This window comes from Calliphora vicina, chromosome 3, assembly GCF_958450345.1.
Source record: "Calliphora vicina chromosome 3, idCalVici1.1, whole genome shotgun sequence".
Lineage (NCBI taxonomy): Eukaryota > Metazoa > Arthropoda > Insecta > Diptera > Calliphoridae > Calliphora > Calliphora vicina.
In genome coordinates, this window is record NC_088782.1 from 80615446 (window position 1) to 80638656 (window position 23211).

At 29.1% G+C, this 23211-nt stretch overlaps 1 protein-coding gene across 1 annotated transcript in view; it reads right to left on the reverse strand.

Moving 5' to 3' along the window:
• Window positions 1-23211, reverse strand: part of Ptp69D (Protein tyrosine phosphatase 69D) — a 378030-nt gene that overhangs the window by 54623 nt on the left and 300196 nt on the right. Inside the window, exon 8 of the mRNA XM_065506581.1 lies at window positions 2723-2833. Within this exon, the coding sequence (XP_065362653.1) occupies window positions 2723-2833 (111 nt within the window). The remainder of the gene's footprint in view (window positions 1-2722; window positions 2834-23211) is intronic.

Sequence of the window (23211 nt, forward strand, 5' to 3'; positions counted from 1 at the left end):
AAATACTTGAATTTTTTTCATCAACTGAATTTTAAGTGCGATAGAGCCAAAATAAAAGGACCTCTAAGGGTATGAAATTTATTATTAATGTTTCTAGTTTCTGAAAAATGTTTGCAAAAATCGGTAAAACATATATGGACAAAGATATGTGGAAATACGTTGACCCACCTCAGCGAACATCCGCTGTTAATAACATGATATGACCGAAACTAATGGAACTAAAAATACGAAATTTTGTCCGAATATTTTATAATAATAAAAATATAATGATATAAATGTGAGAAAATATGTTTATTTAAAAAAAAATTTTTTGGTCAAGTTGTAGAAAAATTTTATGTGTTCGTGGTGAATATATATGAATTGACATAGTCGAATAAAACACACTTATGTGTTAAAACAGTCCTCACGCATACATATTTGTGGAAATATTTGAAAAAATAATTGACAATCACGTGGAATTTAGCAAAAAATTTTTGTCTTAAATTCCTGGCCACCACTGTATGTAAGTTTGTCATTCCGTTTGCAATTTCTATAAAATTTTATGAAATTTCAACAGATTATGTAAACGATTCTATATTGGATTTGCTGTTACGGTTCCATATGTGTTCTCCTATTTTAAGATTTTCTTTTCTTTAAATCTTATATACAGGGATGGAAAATTATATTTTTGTTCCGTATTAAAATAGTATTAAAAAATTACTTTCTTCATCACCAGAGTAGGGTTCTATAAGTCGAAAAGTCGATTGTTCGAACAGTCGATCTTGTTATACACAAGATTTTCTATAGAAAATATTGTTATACACAAGATTTTCTATAGAAAATATTGTTATACACAAGATTTTCTATAGAAAATATTGTTATACACAAGATTTTCTATAGAAAATATTGTTATACACAAGATTTTCTATAGAAAATATTGTTATACACAAGATTTTCTATAGAAAATATTGTTATACACAAGATTTTCTATAGAAAATATTGTTATACACAAGATTTTCTATAGAAAATATTGTTATACACAAGATTTTCTATAGAAAATATTGTTATACACAAGATTTTCTATAGAAAATATTGTTATACACAAGATTTTCTATAGAAAATATTGTTATACACAAGATTTTCTATAGAAAATATTGTTATACACAAGATTTTCTATAGAAAATATTGTTATACACAAGATTTTCTATAGAAAATATTGTTATACACAAGATTTTCTATAGAAAATATTGTTATACACAAGATTTTCTATAGAAAATATTGTTATACACAAGATTTTCTATAGAAAATATTGTTATACACAAGATTTTCTATAGAAAATATTGTTATACACAAGATTTTCTATAGAAAATATTGTTATACACAAGATTTTCTATAGAAAATATTGTTATACACAAGATTTTCTATAGAAAATATTGTTATACACAAGATTTTCTATAGAAAATATTGTTATACACAAGATTTTCTATAGAAAATATTGTTATACACAAGATTTTCTATAGAAAATATTGTTATACACAAGATTTTCTATAGAAAATATTGTTATACACAAGATTTTCTATAGAAAATATTGTTATACACAAGATTTTCTATAGAAAATATTGTTATACACACGATTTTCTATAGAAAATATTGTTATACACACGATTTTCTATAGAAAATATTGTTATATACAAGATTTTCTATAGAAAATATTGTTATACACAAGATTTTCTATAGAAAATATTGTTATACACAAGATTTTCTATAGAAAATATTGTTATACACAAGATTTTCTATAGAAAATATTGTTATACACAAGATTTTCTATAGAAAATATTGTTATACACATATTGTTATACACAAGATTTTCTATAGAAAATATGGTCATACACAAGATTTTCTATAGAAAATATTACTATACACAAGATTTTCTATAGAAAATATTATTATACACAAGATTTTCTATAGAAAATATTGTTATACACAAGATTTTCTACAGAAAATATTGTTATACACAAGATTTTCCACAGAAAATATTGTTATACACAAGATTTTCCACAGAAAATATTGTTATACACAACATGTCCTATTCCACAGAAAATATAGTTATAGACAAGATTTTCTAAAGAAAATTATTATAACCTTCACCATGAGTGGCAAGGGTATATATAAGTTTGTCATTCCGTTTGTATTTGCTACATTTTTCATTTGCGACCCCACAAAGTATATAGTATATTCTGGATCATTATAGATAGCGGAGTCGATATAGCCATTCCCGACGACTTTCCGAAGAAATTGGTCCACAAATGGCTGAGATATATTTTTGACCTATATCTGTATTACTAAGCCATTAATATAGACAATATGGATATCTAACGATAGATATTTCAAAGACCTTTGCAACGACGTATATAAGTTTGACCTACAATGGATCAAAATCGAAATAATATTTTTTAACCCGAATTGGTTTTTTCACAAAGTTTAAAAAAAAATTAAAAAACAATTTCGAAAAAAAAAAAATTCCAAAAAATTGGAAAAATAAAATTTAATTTTTGTTTACCTAAAAATATTTTAAATTTTTATTTTAAAGTATAATTTGGTGAAGGGTATTTAAGATTCGGCACAGCCGAATATAGCTCTCTTACTTGTTAATATTATAAAACTGTTATTTTCGAGTTAAGTTGATTAATGTATTGCCACAGATATGTCTATATTGTAAATTAATATTTTTAAATGTACAAACCCGATTACGATCGTATGGTACAACCAGATCACTTCTATTTTTTAATAAGTTATGTTCATTGCTACCCACAGAACATGATTTGTTAGTTTCATCGTTGATTGTCTGCAGTTTCTGTAAAAAAAAAATTGGATATGTATATTTTATAAAAAGAACAGAATAAATTCCAATAAACTTGGGCATTTTCTTAATTTTCTATATATTAGTAATGTGTATATTAGAGAGTCCCTTAACAAGTATGATTTTTTTTAGTACAAAAGTTAAGGGGTATCCTACAGTTTTTTTCTATTGGACTTGAATATAACTCATGTAAAATTTTACTCCCCTACGACCACGCCTTCCTTAAGCAACGGGACCTTAAAATGCGAAAAAAATGCATTTTTTCGTTATTTACAAGGGGAAAAATGCAATTTTTTCAGTTGTTGTAAAAATTTTGCCACTAAATAATTACTTTTGAAATTTAATTTAAAAGAATCGAAATGTGTACGTAATTGTCGTTCTAATGAGATATAAAAGACAAAAATTGGTTAAATTTTAAAGTTATTAAAAATTCGCCAGGCTATTAATGTGTTCCATGCAGAGATGCCAAACGGGATTCCCCGGTTCCCGAAAATTCCGGGGTTTTCGGGATTTCTTAAATCCCGAAGCCCGGGATTTTTTAATTTTAAATCCCGGGATTTTACAAATCCCGTTTTTCAAAAATAAATAGGGGAAACTGTAATTTTTGTGTGCCTTTTTCATTCATTTTGACATTCTACATGCCCGAATATCGCAAACTGGTGTTCAGAAAAGTTGTTAAGCTCAACTCCTGCTACAACATAGTTAATAAAGGAACGCGGTATTTTTGGTTTTTCTTGAGTGAGGCTCTAGAAAATCAATTCTTCACCTTTTTTTTTAAGTTATCTAACAAAACTCAATTTAAATCCTCTTCAAACGAATTTGATTTTATCTCAGATGAGGAGCTCGAACAAAATGGAAATATTTCGATTGCTCAAAGGCTAAAAGATATTATTAATAAATATAACAAACCCAAAATAACAATAACGAATCCAAGTTATAATGTAGATTTGCAACTTGCAAAAGAAATATATCATTTTATCTCTGAAGGAATAACAGGATTTGCAGATTTGTTATAAGTACTTGCAAACGGTTTTGCCAATGTGAAAGATTTAATGTGAAAGATGTTTTTCGGCAGCAGTATATGTGGGAAACAAAATGCGTTCCAGAATGGCAGGTGAAACCATAGATGCAATAGTATGCTTTTTAGCGTCTAATAAAAATTTATTGCTAAAGAAAAAATTTACTTTCAATTGTAAAGACATAATTATGTACGTTTCAAACCCCGGGTCGAGATTTCGGGATTCTTTACTAAATCCCGAACCCCGGGATTTTCAAAAATCAGTCCCGATTAGCATCTCTAGTTCCATGCCACTAGAACAAGAAATATAGGAACAAAATTAACATATTTTGTGAAATATTAAAATAAAAGCTCATTTTTACCTAAAATAAATATATCCACATTTTCTTGTATGTGAGTTTTTGTCTTGGTAGGAAACCATTGAACTATTCGCAGGTATGATCAAAAAAACAAAATGTTAAACAAATTTTAGATTTATTGACAACATAATAGGGAATAAAAATATGAAAAAAGTATGACAATACCTTCTATAGTTTTTCCGTCGAAAATCGGAAAACGTTAATCCTTAAATAGTGAAGGTCAAATTTTTCAACATTTGGAATTTTTAATGGAAAGATGCGAAATTAAATATTTTTGGTCAGATTTTGATGAAACTTAAGAAAAATATAACATAAAGTCTAGTATTTATAATAACAGCACAAACATTAAAATTAATACTTAATAGCACTTGGGATCCAAATGACCCTAAACTTTTAAAATCACGAAAAACACAGTCATTTTGAACCCTCTTAGGGGTTAATTTCCATTTTTGAGCTGTTATTGCAAATACTAGACTTCATGTTATATTTTTGTTAAGCCGCAGAACAAAAGGTACTTTTTCGAATTTTTTTACAAATTGATTTTTGAAAATCCATAAAATACTCGTTATATTTATTTCCAACGTTAAAACAAATAATTTATAAAACCTTTATAAAATTGATTTAATGTAAGCAAACAATTTATTATATTCATGTACTTTTGTGGCAGTTATGAAGAAATTTATACACAGGTGTTTAAAATATCGATGTTTGCACTTTTCTGTGCTCCTATTTGAGTTTCATGGTCTTATTTTTTTCGATTTTTATTTTAAATAATCTACAAAAACTCTTCTAATTAAAAACGTCCAAAAACTCTCAAATTATTTTTAAAAATATGGAAATTTTTTAATTTTAGAAAGTCTGGCATTTCAAGGGAGTTGGAAACACCATAATCATCTGGGCGTGACATTTGGATGATGGAACAGTTAAGAAGAACTTTCTTTAAAAAAAAAATAATCTCTGATGTTTCTTTTTATGAAATGACTAGCTGACCCGACAGACGTTGTCCTTTCCAAGCAACAACAGCATACATGTAAATCAATGTACATATTTTGAGTTTTTATATAAGTAATCGAATTTTGGTCTGAAATATGAGTGATCACAGATCGTGCTCCTTTTCTTGATTAAACGCTTATTGGCCAAGATATTAGCGATTTTAGATATGGTGACTTTTTATATAAAAAATCGATTTTTGGCCAGAAATATGAGTGATCACAGATCGAGCAGCTTTTCTTGATTAGACGCTTATTGGTCAAGTTATTAACGAATTTAGATATTTTGAGTTTTTATATAAAAAATCGATTTTTGGCCAGAAATATGCGTGATCACAGATCGAGCAGCTTTTTCTTGATTAAACGCTTATTGGCCAAGTTATTAGAGAATTTTGATATTTTGAGTTTTATATAAAAAATCGATTTTTGTTCAGAAATATAAGTGATCACAGATCGAGCTCCTTTTCTTGATTAAACGCTTATTGGCCAAGTTATTATTGAATTTTAATATTTTGATTTTTGACATAAAAAATCGATTTTTGTTCAGAAATATGAGTGATCACAGATCGAGCAGCTTTTCTTGATTAAAAAAATCGATTTTTGGCCAACGCAAATAGAAACACTCATCGTTTCTCGGATGGACCTAATGTGTCGTTAGAAAATAAGTGGGGGAAACCTGGAACTGGAATGCCTTGTTTTTGTCGTTGAAATTTCTTTAACGATTGATTCCAAGTATATATTCCAAGAATTAAAGCAGCGTTCGGCCAAATTTATCATTCCGGCACATATCAAAAAATCTGGTCAATGTTGTAGATGGCGGTCGATCAACCATTTTTCAGATGCCATATCACTACCTTTGGTCACATATTTACAGCATTTGATATTTGGCGTAAAAAACTTTTGTGGACTATTGCGAACATTTAAAAGAAAATAGCTAAATCGGTCCAGGTGTTCTGGGATTTTTATATATCGAAAAAAAGTGCGCGTGGTAAATTTTTCTTACAAATTTTACTACGAACATTTAAAAACAAATTAGCCAACAAATTAGTCGTTTTCCGATTTTAGATAAATCGAAAAAATTGGGCGAGGTCAATTTTTCCTTCAGTAAAAACTTAAATACGAACATTTAAACTAAAAATTAGACAAATCGGTGTAGCCGTTTTCCGATTTTAGATTAATAGAAAAAAGTGGGCGTGGTCATTTTTTAATTCCGTAAAAACCTAAGTTGGACTATGACCAACATTTAAAAAAAAAAAATTGTCTAAATCGGTCCGGCCTTTCTCAACTGATGCAATTACCAACGAACGACAATTGATATTATTTATATAGATTAATTTTGTGTACACATTTCTTAATATATTAATTAGAATTGATGGTGAAATCAAATTCCAAAAAAGTCAAAACTTCTAATTTACATCTGATTGATTGAGATCCATATATATTTTTTTAGAAAATAATTATGTTCTACTTTGCACATCTTATCAATAATAGGTTTATTTACTTCCGAAAAAAGTCCACTTCTCTGGCTTTCTCTGCCACTTGATGTAAAATATAACAAATTGTTCCCGATGATAATTGATAAAATATTGAAAAAATTACAAATATTTTTTCAAGGTACATAGTTCTTTTTTGTTTTAACATTTTGAGATAACTAAAAGCTAGATTTTCAAATGGGGTTTTAAAGTATTAAGGCAAAACACTAATAGCTCATATACTTTTTCTTTTGGACAGTGTCAAATTTTTGTTGCAATTTCATTCCGCATACGTTAAGAAAAAATAACAATAAAGTATGTACATTAGGGTGGTTCAATTTGTTCGGATTAGAAAAAACGTGACAGGCGTATAGCAAAATTGGAATCTACACAAAATTCTAAGAAAATTTCCAAAAGAAAGTAAGGGTCTAAAATTAAAACCTAGCTCCCGCCGAGAGACATAATGATTTAGGATTTAACTCTGCTACAAAATAACACTTTTTTATATGAAAACCTATTTTTTTGTACAGTGTTTAAAGACAATTTTATGTAGACTAAAATGAGACATTACTTGTTAAAATCGGTTTATATTTGCAAAAGTTATTAAACTTTTTCGAAAAGAGTTCGAAAAAATTTACCTTGTAAATTAAAAATTGTACTAATAATTTTTTTTTATTCATATGCGCTGGGGTAGAAATAATTAGAACTATGTTTTTTCCTTTATACATTGGTATACATTTTTATAAACTTTCATATCAAAATAAGCAATGAAAAGCGACTAAAATCAAAATTTCTTAACTGTGTATTTTGAAGCCTCTCAGCGGGAGCTAGGTTTTGATTTTAGACACATAGTTTCTTGGGGTTCTGGAACGAATTTTGTTTCCGACATATGCTGCTGTCGAAAAACATCTTTCACATTGGCAAACCCGTATGCAAATACTTATAACAAATCTGCAAGTATTTTCCTCTTGAAATAAAATGATCTATTTCTTTTGCAAGTTGCAAATCTACATTATAATTTGGTTGCGTTATTGTTATTTGGGTTTTTCACATTTATTAATAATATCTTTTATCCTTTTAGCAATCGAAATATTTTCATTTTGTTCGAGCTCCTCATCTGAGATAAAATCAGTTTCATTTGATGAGCATTTAAATTGAGTTTTATTAGATAACATACAAAAAGGTGAAGAATTGATTTTCTAGAGCCCCACTCAATGAAAACCAAAAACACCGTTTTCCTTTATTAACTATATTGTAGCAGCAGTTGAGCTTAACAACTTTGCTGAACATTACTTTGCGATATTCGGGCATGTAGAATGTCCAAATACATGAAAAAGGCACACAAAAATGACAATATCCCCTATTTATTTTTGAAAAACGGGATTTGGAAAATCCCGAAAACCCCGGGATTTAAAATTAAAAAATCCCGGGCTTCGGGATTTAGGAAATACCTAAAACCACGGGATTTTCGGGAACGGTATTCCCCGTTTGGCATCTCTAATGTACATATATGAGCATTCAATGTTATCGTACGTGACATTTGTACGCCTATAAGGTGGAATAGATTTTGCAAATTAAGAGTACCTAACTGAAAAAAAACTTGGTCTTCATACTGAGGGTATATATTTAATAAAGAATTAGTACACTTTAAACATCGTTGTCCAAAACATCCAGTGAAATAAAGGAATATCGTACGTGACATAAAACGGAAGAAATTTTGATGTAAAAAAATTCGAAAATCTGCGAATCATGGGAGGTGTCTTTTTTTATTTTAATTTCTGAAACTAAACCAAATATTTGTGGTTTACAATCCTTCATCTATATATATAATTTCTTAGTATGTCCGAACTTTCTGAAGGCATCTGATGACATAGGAAGCTGAAATTTGGCATACTTAAAGTACTTTATCTGCGGAAGATCGTAACGAAGCCTGATTTTGATTTTTAGTCTATGGGCAACACGCGGGGCTATTAATTTTGGCCATAAACCTCCCTATATAATTACTTATTTTTTGTAGGGATTTTTCATATTTTCTAGATTTTTATGATATGCAAATAGTATTGGTCATGTTTCTTTCTGAAGGCATCTGATGACATAGGAAGCTGAAATTTGGCATACTTAAAGTACTTTATCTGCGGAAAATCGTAACGAAGCCTGATTTTTGATTTTTAGTCTATGGGCAACACGCGGGGCTATTGATTTTGGCCATAAACCTCCCTATATAATTACTTATTTTTTGTAGGGATTTTTTATATTTTCTAGATTTTTATGATATGCAAATAGTATTGGTCATGTGAATAGTCCTAATGGAGCCACATTTTATGTTTCCTGATATTCACTACAATTTTCTACTATTCAGTTATATAACTATTTGAACTGCTTTCAATAGTACGTGGTTTTAGTAACTTGCACTAATCTAAACATCATTTGTTTAGATTAGTACATTTGTTTAAATCGAAGTAAATAAAAAAAAATTAAGTCAATTTTAGTTATTGTTATGTATGATTCTGTCAATTAGGCTTATTTGTTTGTAAATTAAATTGTGAATTTTAAAAACCATTACAAAATTATTTACAATATTTTATTTGATTTTTCGACTTTGATGATTTGCTTGTCATGGACAGGCTTTTCAACTAGTATTAGAGTTGGGTTTATTAGCTCAGTGAAGTGACCTCTCTTTTCAGCTCAACTCACTGAAATGAACTAGGTCGCTCTTGTAGCTTTAGCTCAGTATGTTGTATAATGACCATTTCATTTTGAGAATTGCTTGTAGTGAATTAAATCAATTATTTCTGTTGTTAGTTGTAAAAACACACAGTCTTTTGACTATTAGAGATTTATGCGTTAAATAATTGATTAAAATTTTAAAAAATTAAATTGTATTTTATTTAAACTAATATTTTTGCGGAAAAAAGAGTTAATTTTTTATTATTTCTAATTTCCGATGCTAACCAAATGTTTAGACAATATTTGTTAAGCAGAACATTCACTAACTATAAGGTATTCTTTTACCACAAAATAATAAAATTACCAAAAAACTCAAGATATTAACTGGAATTTGAAAAAGGAAAAATATTTTGATGATCTGATAATTGTGATCCAAAATAAAAATGAATATTGTTGCAATTTTTTGGGTGTTTTCCCATTTACATAATGTTAGTTATCAATTGGCAAAATATATATTTTTTACCTGATTTTTACAACTTATATATATATGATCAACAAAATTTATACTAAAAATATGAAAGAAAAATAGTTTTGTGATACAATTTGTATATTTTCAACATTAACTTAATTATTTTATGATATAACAATATATAAATAGAATTTCTGAATTTATGGAATAATATTTTATAAATCTTATTCCTTAAATTCAGAAATTCTAAACTGTCATTCCAAAAAACAGCGAAAAACTCACGATAGGTCGCTCATGGCAGCTGACAAATGTTCTGTTGATGTAGGAGTATAGTAAAAAAGTGCATAAGATATATGTTTTCTAAAAAAAGTGATTGAAATAATATTGCTAATTTAATTAAGAATATCAGTACTTTGTATTTTTTTAATTATGTGTTTTGTTAGATATAATCCCACTAATGTATTCTTGAAAAAGTATTTTTTTACTAATTACATACTTTCCATTACAATTATTATTTTAACAATAACAATTATGTATTTCCCTTTTTCATTATTTTTTTATGAAATTTACTGTAGCAATACTCTTTCTTTATTTCATTCTACATCACCATACCATAAATAAATTCACATTCATTCAATAGCACACATATAAAAATTCCTTCATGAAAACAAAAACAATTTGAATAACTCTACCCAGCGGCGAAAAGAAGTAGCAGGCCTTCTGGAAGGCCTTATTTAGCAGACACAAGGACTTATTGACCCATTCCATACTCATACATTTTTTACACACGATGTCCTAGCCAGCCAAGGCCTTCTTTAACAGGCCTGATAGAAGGCCTTTTTCAACAGGCCTGGTAGCAGGCCTTCTTCACAGGCTTGTTTTCAGGCCTTTTGTAAATAAATTTTGTTAAATAAATTGTATCTTTGATTAAGCCTAAACTATGTTTAAAATTTAATAACTTACCCGGCCTAAGCGATATCTTATTTATTTTAATTTTTTTATAATAAAATCCAATAATGACCAAGTAAAAAATTCTCACAACCGCTTTGTCCAAGAATTAAAGCACAACTATTTTAAGTTTACTTCCTTTTTTCTCTTCACTTTTTGCATTTTTTTGTATTTGTAGCTTTGTCTTTGGAATGTGAGTTTTTAACGGTATTTTCTGCTTGTACTACGTTTGTAGCAACAAAAAGAAGGGAGCAGGTAGGCCTTCCATAAGGTCTTCCTGAGAAGGCAAGCGAGCATGAGTACTGGATCTAAAAAAAGGTCCAGGAAGGTCTTACAGAAAGCCTTATAGCTGAAGGCCTCAAAAATTTCGCCGCTGGGTACATTCGAATGATCGTTTTATTTTTGTAGGACACAATACTCACTCACTTTTCAATGTCAGTGAGCGAAAGAATGTTACAGAAACATGAAACATTGAAGATGACAAATGAATGTGCTCGTGCAGCTCTTTCATGAGTACTGAAAGAAACATGAGCATAAAACAAAACCGCTCAGTTGAATACGCTCAGTGCTGAGCTGAAAACGCTCAGTATGATGAATGATTCACTTCGCTCAGTTGAGTGAATAGCTCAATTGAACTAGGTCATTCATGAGCTACACAACTCTAACTAGTATATATTGTTTTGTACATGTGGTCATCTTACACTCTCTAAAAGCTGTCAAATTAAGGTAATATTAAAATAGTTTTCACAACATTTTGTTTCCTATGTTTAATTGTCTCAACTAAACTAGGTTTGGCATCTAACGCCCATATTGTAAAACAACAAAAGAAAACTCCTGGTTTGTGGTAGATTCTGTGTTCTTCTTAGCTGGGCTTGATGTACAAAAAGCTTTTACCTGCTATAAAGAGGACTTAAGTCAATGATTAGTTGCTCTTTCCTTTGAGCAAAAATTAATAAGTGCCCATTTTGGAAAAAAAAGTTAGATTTTGCAAAAAAAAAAAAATCAAAAATTGTATGTCTTGAGTTACAAAATATTTATTGTGATAGATATCCCACTCGCATCCCATTCAGCGGCAAAAAAAAGCTTTTAAAGGAAAAAACCTAAGCTTTCTTGATAGCAAAAAAATATATATGATGAGTTATAATTAATAAAATAAATAAATATGAATTCTAAAATATATCGCACTGGTTCCTCTAAAGAGCGTCAACTCAAAATTTGTCAATTTTCACTTTTTGCAAGAAATCGATGTGCAGTGATCATATCTACCCACTGTAAAAATCTGCTATCATTTTCTCTACTCTTTCGCCAAAAAATACAGTTGTATCCGTACAGTTGTTTCATTGTAATGTATTGAAAATAAAATAGTTTTTTGCTTCTACTGAACATTTTAAAATTTTGAATTGACGCTCTTTAGAGGAACCAGAACATTTTAAACTAGTGTACCATTTTTCCTTTCGGCAACTCCATTTTGTTATTTATTTTTCCACAATTGCGCATCCAATATTTGAATTTCTCACATTTCTTTTGTTGATTATCATTTGATTTAACCTATTTCTTATTCTTTTTTTTCGCAAACATTGCATCTTATGATTATTCACAAGTATGTATTTCTTTTTGACTTCATATTCTTCTTAAAGTTTTATTTTTAGACTTTCAGGAGTTGGTAGTTTTTTTTGACTCGTACTCATCAGGAGTACAGTATAAAAGTACAATGGTTAATAGATCATCAATAATTTCAACTTCCATTTCATTTATTTTATCGACAATGTCAGAGAAATTTCTTATGAGTAGTATTAAATTTTTTTTTTCGATTACAAAGTATAACAATATTTTTCAATATTACTCCCTCGCATATAAGGGTGCCGTGTGAATTCAACACCCTTGTGAGAGATGTAAACAAATCATAAGTCTCGAAAATAAACTATAATAGTCAAATAAATAATGTTTAATATGTAAATTCATTAACAAACATTATTTGATAATTTTTATCAACACATTTTTCATTTCTGAAACAAGTCTATTTCGCACAAACAATTCTTAATAAAATAATTTTTTTTTTTTTTAATTTTTGAAATTTTATTTTGTTTGTGGTTAATTTGAACTGAGTTTAAATTTTTGGTATTGAAAATAAAATTTAAACATGATGAAAATTAAAAAGGCCCCAACACATATACATTTTAGTTACTAAAGTTACGGTCACAAGTGGCAAATATTTACTCAAAAAAGCGTAACCAATCATAATGGTTCTATTTTGAAAATAGAATATGCGAGATAAAGAACTGCACAAATTTTATTTGGTTCGTACGCTTTTGATGTCCAAAGAATATAGAAAAAAACTTTTACTGTCATTTTTTTGCTATTCGATATCATTTTGGTAGCTCTATGGTTAGTGCAAAAGATGGATTCCATCGACTTTAAGTTTTCATAATGATAGTTATAAACATGTGGTAACGAACGTACGCAAAATAGAAGTCAAATTTGGCTGACAGTAGTGAAATGTAATAATCTGCGAAAAGGAACGGAATATTTAAAAGCGATTAATTTATTTTAAAACTGTATTAATGTAGGTCTCTATCCAGTATTTATACAATAAAATATCTGTATTGGTTTTTGTTTAATTGGCTTAAGTACCGGTCGCGAATGTAAGGGTCGCGAACGTACGATTTTTCTATATATTTTTTTATTATTATCACCATGCATTTTCCCATAAATATCTTCTAATTTCCTTAACAAACAAGTAAGAAAGTATAATCGGTGAAGTCCTATCACCCTACATTAAGTAAATGAGCACAAACATTTTTCATTTAAAATTTCAATGAGTGATTTTCGGAAGTTATGGGAGCTATGACCAATTATGTCTTTATGAAAGTTATTTATGTTTTATGTGTGTACCAATGTTATTAGGAGATTTATGCACGTTGAAGTGCATTGGGTCTTATCTGGGAGCTATGACTTAGTATGGACCCATCATAATAAAATTTGGTGACATGAATTCGGTATCCTATATAAATTAAACATTTATGACCGATAAAGTCCAATTTCGTAAGGCTATTTGAAATAATGGACCGATTTCAGCCAATGTACCAAATTTTATCGAAATATCTTCAAAATTTCGACCTGTATTTTGAGCACAAAGCTTACATGGACAGCCAGCTAGACGGACGAATGTTTCAGATCGACTCAGAAAGTTATCCTGAGTCACAGAAAATCACAGAAGATCGAATGCATCATTCTGATACGTGTTAAGAAAATAAATGCATTCTTTATGAAAAATTTACTTACGGTATAATATAACACAAAGATTAGTATTTACAAAAACAGCAGAAAAATTAAAATCAACCCTATATAGCACTTGGGGTTAAAATGACCCCAAACTTCTAAAACCATAAAAAATTATGTTTTTAAAAGTTTGGGGTCATTTTAACCCCAAGTTCCATTAAGGGTTAATTTCCATTCTTATGGTGTTATTATAAACCCTAGAGTCTATGTTATATTTTTCTTAAGTTTCATCAAAATCGGCCCAAAAATAAATAACATTTCTATATATTTAAATTAGAAATTGCAAATATTAATTATTTTGACATTTGACCTTCAAGATTTAAGGTTTAACGTTTTCCAATTTAGGAAAACTTTCAGAGTATATTTAGAATTATCTAGACAATAATATTCTGAATAGGTTTTACTTAAAATTCATAACAGTAAGGAAATAGAGCTCATTCGCCAAATAATTGTTTTTTCTCTAAAATTTCAAAATTTAAATCGCAGGTACGGAAAAACTATAAGAGATATTTTCATAACTTTTTCCCATTTTTATTCCTTATTATATTCTCAATAAATCCCAATGAGATGATCAAAAAATTCTGAAACTTGTTTAACAAAATTTTTAAAAATTTGAAAATGGAGTTTTGAAACTGCCGTTAAAAAAATTTTATTTTTTTGGTCATATCTGCGAATAGTTTAACGGTATTCTACGAAGACAAAAACTTATATACAAGTAAATATGGATATATTTTAAGTAAAAATTAGCTTTTATTTTAATATTTATCAAAATATGTTAATTTTGTTCCTACATTTCTTGTTCTGAGACATGTTAATGGCCTGGCGAATTTTTAATAACTTTAATAACGGTTTTTTATGTCTCATTAGAACGACAATTGCGTACACATTTCTATTCTTTTAAATTAAATTGCAAAAGTAATTTTTTAATGGCAAAATTTTTACAAAAACTGAAAAAAATGCATTTTTCCCCTTGTAAATGCATCTCAAAACTTCAGAGGGCTTGCGGCACGTCTTATCCCCAACCGATTTACCAGGATGATTTTTTTTACTAATGTTCACCAAACTGGGGGGTGAGAATGGCCAAAATCCAACTTTCGTTTATTAAGGGCCACCCTAGTGTATATATTTATTTATTGTTCTGATGAATTGTTATGTTTTGTTTGTTTTTTTATTAAGTACGCACAATTTGTGTTTTTCTTTTCAATTTAAAATCAAAATAGAAATTATTCGGTTAATCGAATTATTTAAAATTAATCGATTATTAACCGATTGAATCTAAACCCCGATTAATTATTTGCTCGATTAACCGATTAAACCAGAAATTGAATACCCTACTACATATAAACTGTTTTTTATAATTATAAAAAATACAACACGATGACATTTTATTTTTCGATCCTGGTGGACCATTCAGGGGAAATGCCCATTTCCAAACTGAAAACATTTTCCAATTTCAAAAATTACAAAATTAAAAATTACGATATTAATGAAATGTAGCCCAATAAAGTCTACATACAGGAATTCAAATTAAATTTCTTTCGTTGAAAGCTGTATTTGTAAGTTAAAAGTAGTGAAATATATTCGTTAAAAAAATAAATTCACACTAAAAAAAATTAAAACAACATCACTTAAGTCGGGTTTAGCAACATTTCCTATCACTTCCAAAATTTCACCGTTATTAATTTTTTTGATTCTGAGTCAAACAACGAAATTTTTTTTTGTTTTTTTTTTGGCTTTAATGTTCAAAATATTATGAAACTTAATAGTCCCGCCCACCCAAAAGTAGGCGTGACCGAGAATAAATTTTTCGTTATTTTACTCAGAATCAATAACTCTAATAACGGTGAACTTTTGGGCGTTATTTGAATTTTTTTTTTGATAAAATCGACATAAGACATTTATTATTATATATCTCATAAAAAAAAACTAAAAAAACTGCTTTAAATTAAAGTAACATAATAATTTTTCCTGCATGTAGACTTTCTTGGGCTACTGTACATAATATCCCAGCAAAACCTTCGCTTACAAAGCTACAAATAATGTCTTTTTTATTAACTTACATTTTAAGTAGTAAAGTCTAAAAAACAAAATAAACAAACAAAACAAATAATCAGTTACTTTTTTTCAATTTGCCCATTTTTTTTATTGCATGTTTATTTTTAGAAACACAGAAAATAATATTGTATTACTGTGTGAAAACCAGGGTTTAAAATTAGTTAAATGTTTTTTACATTTGATACCGACTGCGCAATAAATATGAATTGTTTTCATATTAATGTGCACAAATCTGTGGTCATAAGCAATAACCACCTAAGTCGATTTAAGAAAGATTTGAGTTATATATGCTACATTATTCTGTTCATAGCACTGTATGTATACGTGAAATCCTTACCTTCCTAACTTTCTTATTTAAAATGTTATTAATTAGAAACATATTGGCCTAAGTCCTAAGGAAGACTATTGCATTTACAATAAGCGTCAAAATACACTTAAGAAAACATTCAATAATATTTTATTTTGTTTAAATAGCTTATAATGACTTTAGTTGTTATTGTACATTTTTCACGAAATAAACTTTCGTAATAAGAGTGCTGTTATAAGAGCCAAACTAAAGATAAGCGATTATTGCAAATTAGCTTAATTACTTGACATGTCAACTTTTGAATATGTAATAACAGCTTATCTCAACATATGCAAAGCAACAATCAAAACAATTATTTTCAACAAACGCCTAAGCCGACATTAGCATTTTCAATTAAGTATTTCTGAGTAGCGTTAAGCGTTGATATTTGTTTTTATTAAATATTTCTCTAAAAAATAAAACTTTTGTTATAATTTTTCATTTTAGCATTGTGCGGGTAAGAATCTTTGATTCTGCATTACAATTTTTCTAATGCACTCTTTTATTTTTTTCAAAAACGCTTTTATAAATATAAATAGCTTTTTCTCAAAAACATGTTTTTTGAATTAGGCGGTTATTGCTTGTGACCACAGAAATACTGAAAATATACAGACTATAAACCAATGCCATATATGCACAAGCTTCATGGTAGAAATATTTGTCGCAGTTTTTCCAAAAATATTTTGTCTTACACAATATTTTACGTTGCAGCTAGAAGACAAAATGAAAATTTTTAATTTTTAAAACATTTGCTGCCTAAATATATGTATATTTTTGGTTAGCAAAAACAAATGAAATTGCTTGTGTATAATATACAAAAAATTTACTACAAAAACATCATACATGCAAACAAATTGCAGCGTGAAACCCATAAACTGCAAACGATATGCGCAGTGAAAAATTCAAACAATGAAAATATCTAATGTAAAATACGAAATTGTGCGAAGATCAAAATGTTTAAAGCGAAAATGTTTATTTTTAAAATATTTCCGCCACATATATGGTTTTGTTTTGCCGCATATAGTCATTGAGTAGAAAAATGTGAAAAAAACTATGAAGTTGATTTGGGTGTACAAAATAAAAAATTGTATTGAAATGTGTGTTAATTAATAAAGAATTTTAGTGCAATAAAATAGAAGTTTTATTTTTTTGAGGTATGTAATTGTATGTATTGTGAAAGATAGGAATGCAATGAAAATACATTAAATAAGATTCTGGACAAAGGTTAGCGGAGGATATTTTTGTATTTTTTGATTGATTGTTTGATTTTATAATACGAATTCAAATGTATTCATGCTGGTGCTAATAGGAGTCCAGAAAAATTAGTAAGAAAAAAAATAATTTTGTATTAAAGCGGTTAAAAAAGGATAGAAATGCAACAACAAAATGTGACAACAACAGCCAATGAATACCATGTAATAATAAATAACAGGATATAAAAAGAAATAAAGTGCAATGAATGCATTTTATGAATGAAATCTATCATATAAAGTGTTGTTGTACATTCAAATATATCCTTTTGTAAAATTTGTAACAGGAGAACAAACAAAAAAATAAGCAGCATAGAAAATAATTGAGCAAGAACAATTTTATGTGTAAGATACATATGTATATGTAAATGCAAAAAAGGCACAAGTATAAGTACAACAGGAGCAAAAGGAAATTAACTGCAACAACATCAACTTATACACACAATTAGGTAATTATGATATAAAATTTCTCTACATTGCAAAAAAAAATGTACCTGCTCTTTACAATTTTATGAATGAATGAATGAAAAATTAATTTCATCTTAAAATGCGTTTTGTGTTACACTGTACATAAACATACATACATATGTATGTATAAAATAGCAAAATATGTTATAATGGAGCCATTCTTTCTAGAGGCTTTTATTTTTCTAGACCACAATAATTTGAGTTCTTCAGTAACTATACGAATATCCTAAAACAATAGAATTTGGAACAAAATTTGTACAAGTGTACAAAAAAAATACCGTTTATTTTAATAAAAAACAAATACGCACAAAAATCCTTTACAAAAAAACAACAACTTAGTGCACATGACAAAAATTCCTCGATATAAAAATAAACCAAAATGCGTAATAAAAAATTATCTACAAGTTCTACACAAACAATGCAATAATAATATCATCCGCTATCCTTTGCTCATAACCAGGGCAACCAAAAATATGCAATATCATATTTTTTGCTGTTCGTCGTATAAACATATGAGTTAGTTTTATATCCGTTTCAGACAATTTTAAGAATTTTGGCATCGATTTGTTAGTGCATATTTTTGCATATTTTGCTCTTTACTGCATATTTTTGCATATTTTGCGTTTTATAACATATTTTTGCATATTTAACTCATAACTGCATATTTTTGTTGCATATTTTCTTTTAGTTTTCATTATTTTATTTTCCTGATATAATTTTATTGTTTGTATTGTAATTTTTCATTTCTATATTTTACTATTTTGTTGAGGTCCAATGATAATTGGTCTAAGCTACTTAAATACAAAAATAGAGCACCCATAATCGACTTATCTTCATAAAATTTTCGTTGACTTAAGGGTGCTTAGTTTCCATATATTTCAATTAAATTAAAAATATACACATACAAATATTAAAATTTAACAAATAGTAAAAATACGTAAAAAATTACAAAATTGTATGTTATTATGGGCAACTTCATAACAAATTTTTGGATACATTTAAAAGAAGGAATTTAAGTCAGCTTGAGACAGCTATGGTTGGGCATTAATAGTTTACCAATAATGTAAAATTTAATAAGTACAGTTATGGTTGGGCATTAATAGTTTACCAATAATGTAAAATTTAATAAGTATTCAACAGATGTTCAGAATATTAAGATCCATCGAAAATTTTGCGTTCAAAACCCATTGATATATGTATTTACATAACTTGTAAAAAAATGTTATTAAGAAATCATTAAAAAACTATATACGTGGATATCAATAGACGATACAATGGATAAGAAAGGAAGAAACATGGGAATTTTGAGTCCCAATGATAAATCTTGAATAAAAAGTTTTTTATATTTTTTTAATAGCAGTCACTATTGTAAGGATTTTTTTTATAATTCTATTTAAATTTTAGAAGCCGTATTCAGATATTAATCTAGATACATGATGAATGCTCCAAAATCCATTGCAATTTTTACCATAAAATGACACAGGCTATTCATAGAGTTTTTGAAACATTATTTAAATGGTAAAAAAGTTATTAAAGCTTCATATAGAATAGAAACATTTCGAGAAATTGATTGGGTACATCCTTAGTAGGGATCCTATAAACATTGGGACACATGGATTGAGAAAGTAAAATATTATGCCACTAATTACCAAAAAAAAGTTTGAAGTATTAGGCAGTTTAAAAGATGAGACACATCAATTGATTAAGATTGTCTAAGAAACTCGGAAATCTAAAACAAAGATTTAGTTTAAAAATTTTAAAACTTAAGTAAACACATAGTAATTTATTGCTAAATATAATAAAATGAATTGAATCAAACTATTTTCATGTAGTGCCAAATTCACTAAAATCTAAATTTAATCCTATAATAACCAATTTTAATTTATGAGCTCAATATTTTATTTACTTCATATATATTTTTTTAATGAAATTTTGATTGCGTCTGCGTATAGTTAAGCTAAACGGACGTGTTTTTTTCTCTCTCCGCAAATATCTCGTTTTTTTTGATGATATTGACGGCTAAAAATAAATTAAATATAAAAAAAAGAATATATATATATCTTTAACGCGAATGGACGCGAAATTATATTTAAATATACAATCGTTTTTTGATTAAGTCATAAAATATAATATTAAAAGTGCCAATTAAAGTCTTTTATTATTTTCGTTCTGGTGTTTGTTTTCTTTTTTCCACCAATAAAGAGCACAAGTGCAAAAAAATAAACAGAGAATACTCTTTATGAGTTTCTCAAGTGGTAATCATAGTGAGCGCAGGCTTAGCATGAACGGCAGAAATGCATATGTGTTTGTGAATGTTGAAGAAAATTCGAAAGAAAACAAAAATACAAGAGTTGATGACAGCTTGTATTTGACCGCCAAACAAAGTGATCGAGCTCGTTCATTATCCCCCGCTTTGTTTACGAAAGGTGTTTGTACAACAAAAGAAAATTTGCCGTTGACAGCTGTTGATGGAAATATGGTAACCAAAAGTAAACTTTTAGTAGCGCCTGAAGGTATGCTAAATAATTCACCCCCTAAAACAAAAACCTGCACAGTAAGTACAAACCCAATTAACCATAGTACGGGAGCAATACCTAAAAATGTTCAGCCCAAATATAGTGCACAAAAACCACAAATCCAAGTGGGAATTGATAGGTACATTACCGTACTGAAACGAGGACGCAGCCCAAGATCCTCAAAAATCGCATCAACCGCAAAAATTCCTAAAGATAGGGAAATTGATAGGAAAACTACCGAAAACAGATATTCTATTTTGCAAGATGAAGCAGCTGACCACCCAACATTACCCAAGTCGTCCAAACCCCCTCCTATTTATTTGAGAGAGCAAAATTCGAATGCTCTAATTAAGAATTTAATCTCGTTGGTCGGAGAAAATTCTTTTTACGTTGTACCTTTTAAGCGAGGTAACATAAGCGAGACTAAGATACAGGTAAATCATGAAAATGATTTCCGTAAGGTTGTTACCAAATTTGAAAACAATAAACAAAGTTTTTACACATACCAATTGAAGAGTAGCAAAGGGCTTCAAATTGTTATTAAGGGTATTGACTCGTGTGTAGATCCTGAAGATATAAAGGCTGCTTTGGAACATAACAAGTTTAAAATAAAAAATGTAGTCAACATTAGAAATCGCGAGAAAATTCCCCAACCAATGTTTAGAGTTGAACTAGAACCAGGTGATGTTAATCTCAAGAAAAATGAAACACACCCAATTTACAATTTAAAATATTTATTGCATCGTAAAATTACGATAGGAGAGCCACATAAGAGATCGGGACCAGTCCAGTGTTTAAACTGTCAAGAATATGGTCATACTAGGGCACATTGCAAACTACCCCCTGTTTGCGTGGTGTGTGGAGAATTGCACGGTTCTACCCAATGCGATAAATCCAAAAACGACTCAAAAGTAAAAAAATGCAGCAATTGTGGCGGAAATCACACAGCAAATTACAGAGGATGCCCAGTATATTCTATAGTTAAAAGAACATTAACACAGAAACCCGGTATTTATCCTGTGCAATCAAAGAACCTAGTTGATACCCATTACCCCCGAATCTCGCAAACCATGAATAATAAAGGTTCATACGCTAGTGTTCTAAAAACGAATCCAACTTTTGCTCAAAACCCACCAATAGGAAAAGAAAATAACCCTAATATCAATGTGGAATTTGCAGACCAACATCCCACTTCTAATTTTAGTCGACTGGAAGCTACAATAGAGACCCTTGTGAAATCGGTTAACAATTTTACCAACTCTATGAGTAATATGATGCAGGAAATGCTTAAAATGCAATCCATGTTATTACAAGCTATCCTAAATAAGCTATGAACTGTTTGAAAATATGTTTCTGGAATGCAAACGGCATACGCCAACACAAAAACGAACTCGAATATTTTTTAAGAAACCAACAAATTGATATAATGCTGGTTTCTGAAACTCATTTGACGTCCAGAAGTTCATTTCGAATAAATGGATACGTAATATATGATACCAAAGATCCCAGAGGTAGAGCATGCGGAGGCTCGGCAATTTTAATAAAAGCTCGAATCAAACACTACTTAATGTGTGATCTTTGCGAAGATTATCTTCAAGCTACTATAATCTGTCTTGAAGATTTTCATCGAAACTTAGTGATTTCATCGATATACTCACCCCCTAGATTTTCAATTACAGAAAGTCAATATAATAGATTTTTTAAATCACTAGGCCCCCTTTTCCTGGCTGCTGGCGATTATAATGCTAAGCACACATTCTGGGGATCACGACTGATTACCCCTAAAGGTCGTGTTTTGTTTGATACAATTTCTAAAATGGGTTTGAATGTGATTTCGAGCGGCCAACCTACCTACTGGCCTACTGACCCACGAAAAATACCGGATGTTATTGATTTTAGCGTGATGAAAAATATCCCTGGAGAAATGATTCAAGTTGAATCCTCGATGGAACTATCTTCAGATCACTCACCCACTATTGTTACTTTATTGAGCCCCCGAGAAATTGTATCCCCGACTGGTACTTTAGCGATGACAGGCACAAGAATTGATTGGCTCAAATATAAAAAATACCTCAGTACACATTGCTCGGAAAACATACCGCTAAGAACACCAGAAAACATCGATCACTCTCTTATCAATTTCGATAAAAATCTCAAACTGGCTGCTCAACATGCTACCCAAACCCCCCGACAAATCAGATATAATAGAATTTATTCTGCAGATGTCGAACGGCTCTTAAATGAAAAAAGAAGAGTTCGAAGAGAGTGGCAATTGCACAGATCCCCCCAACTCAAATCGAAGCTTAAAGATTGTATAAAAAGACTTAAAAAGCTCTTGGAATTTCGAAAAATGGAATCATTGAATAAATATTTAGAAAGCCTGGACGCAACCCCGCAATCGGATTACTCATTATGGCGAGCAACAAAAAGTCTTAAAAGACCTGTCATATGTAAGCCCCCTTGCGAAATTCAAGTGGTGGTTGGGCAAGAAATGATACTGAAAAAGGGAATCTGTTTGTTAATCATTTGAAAAACG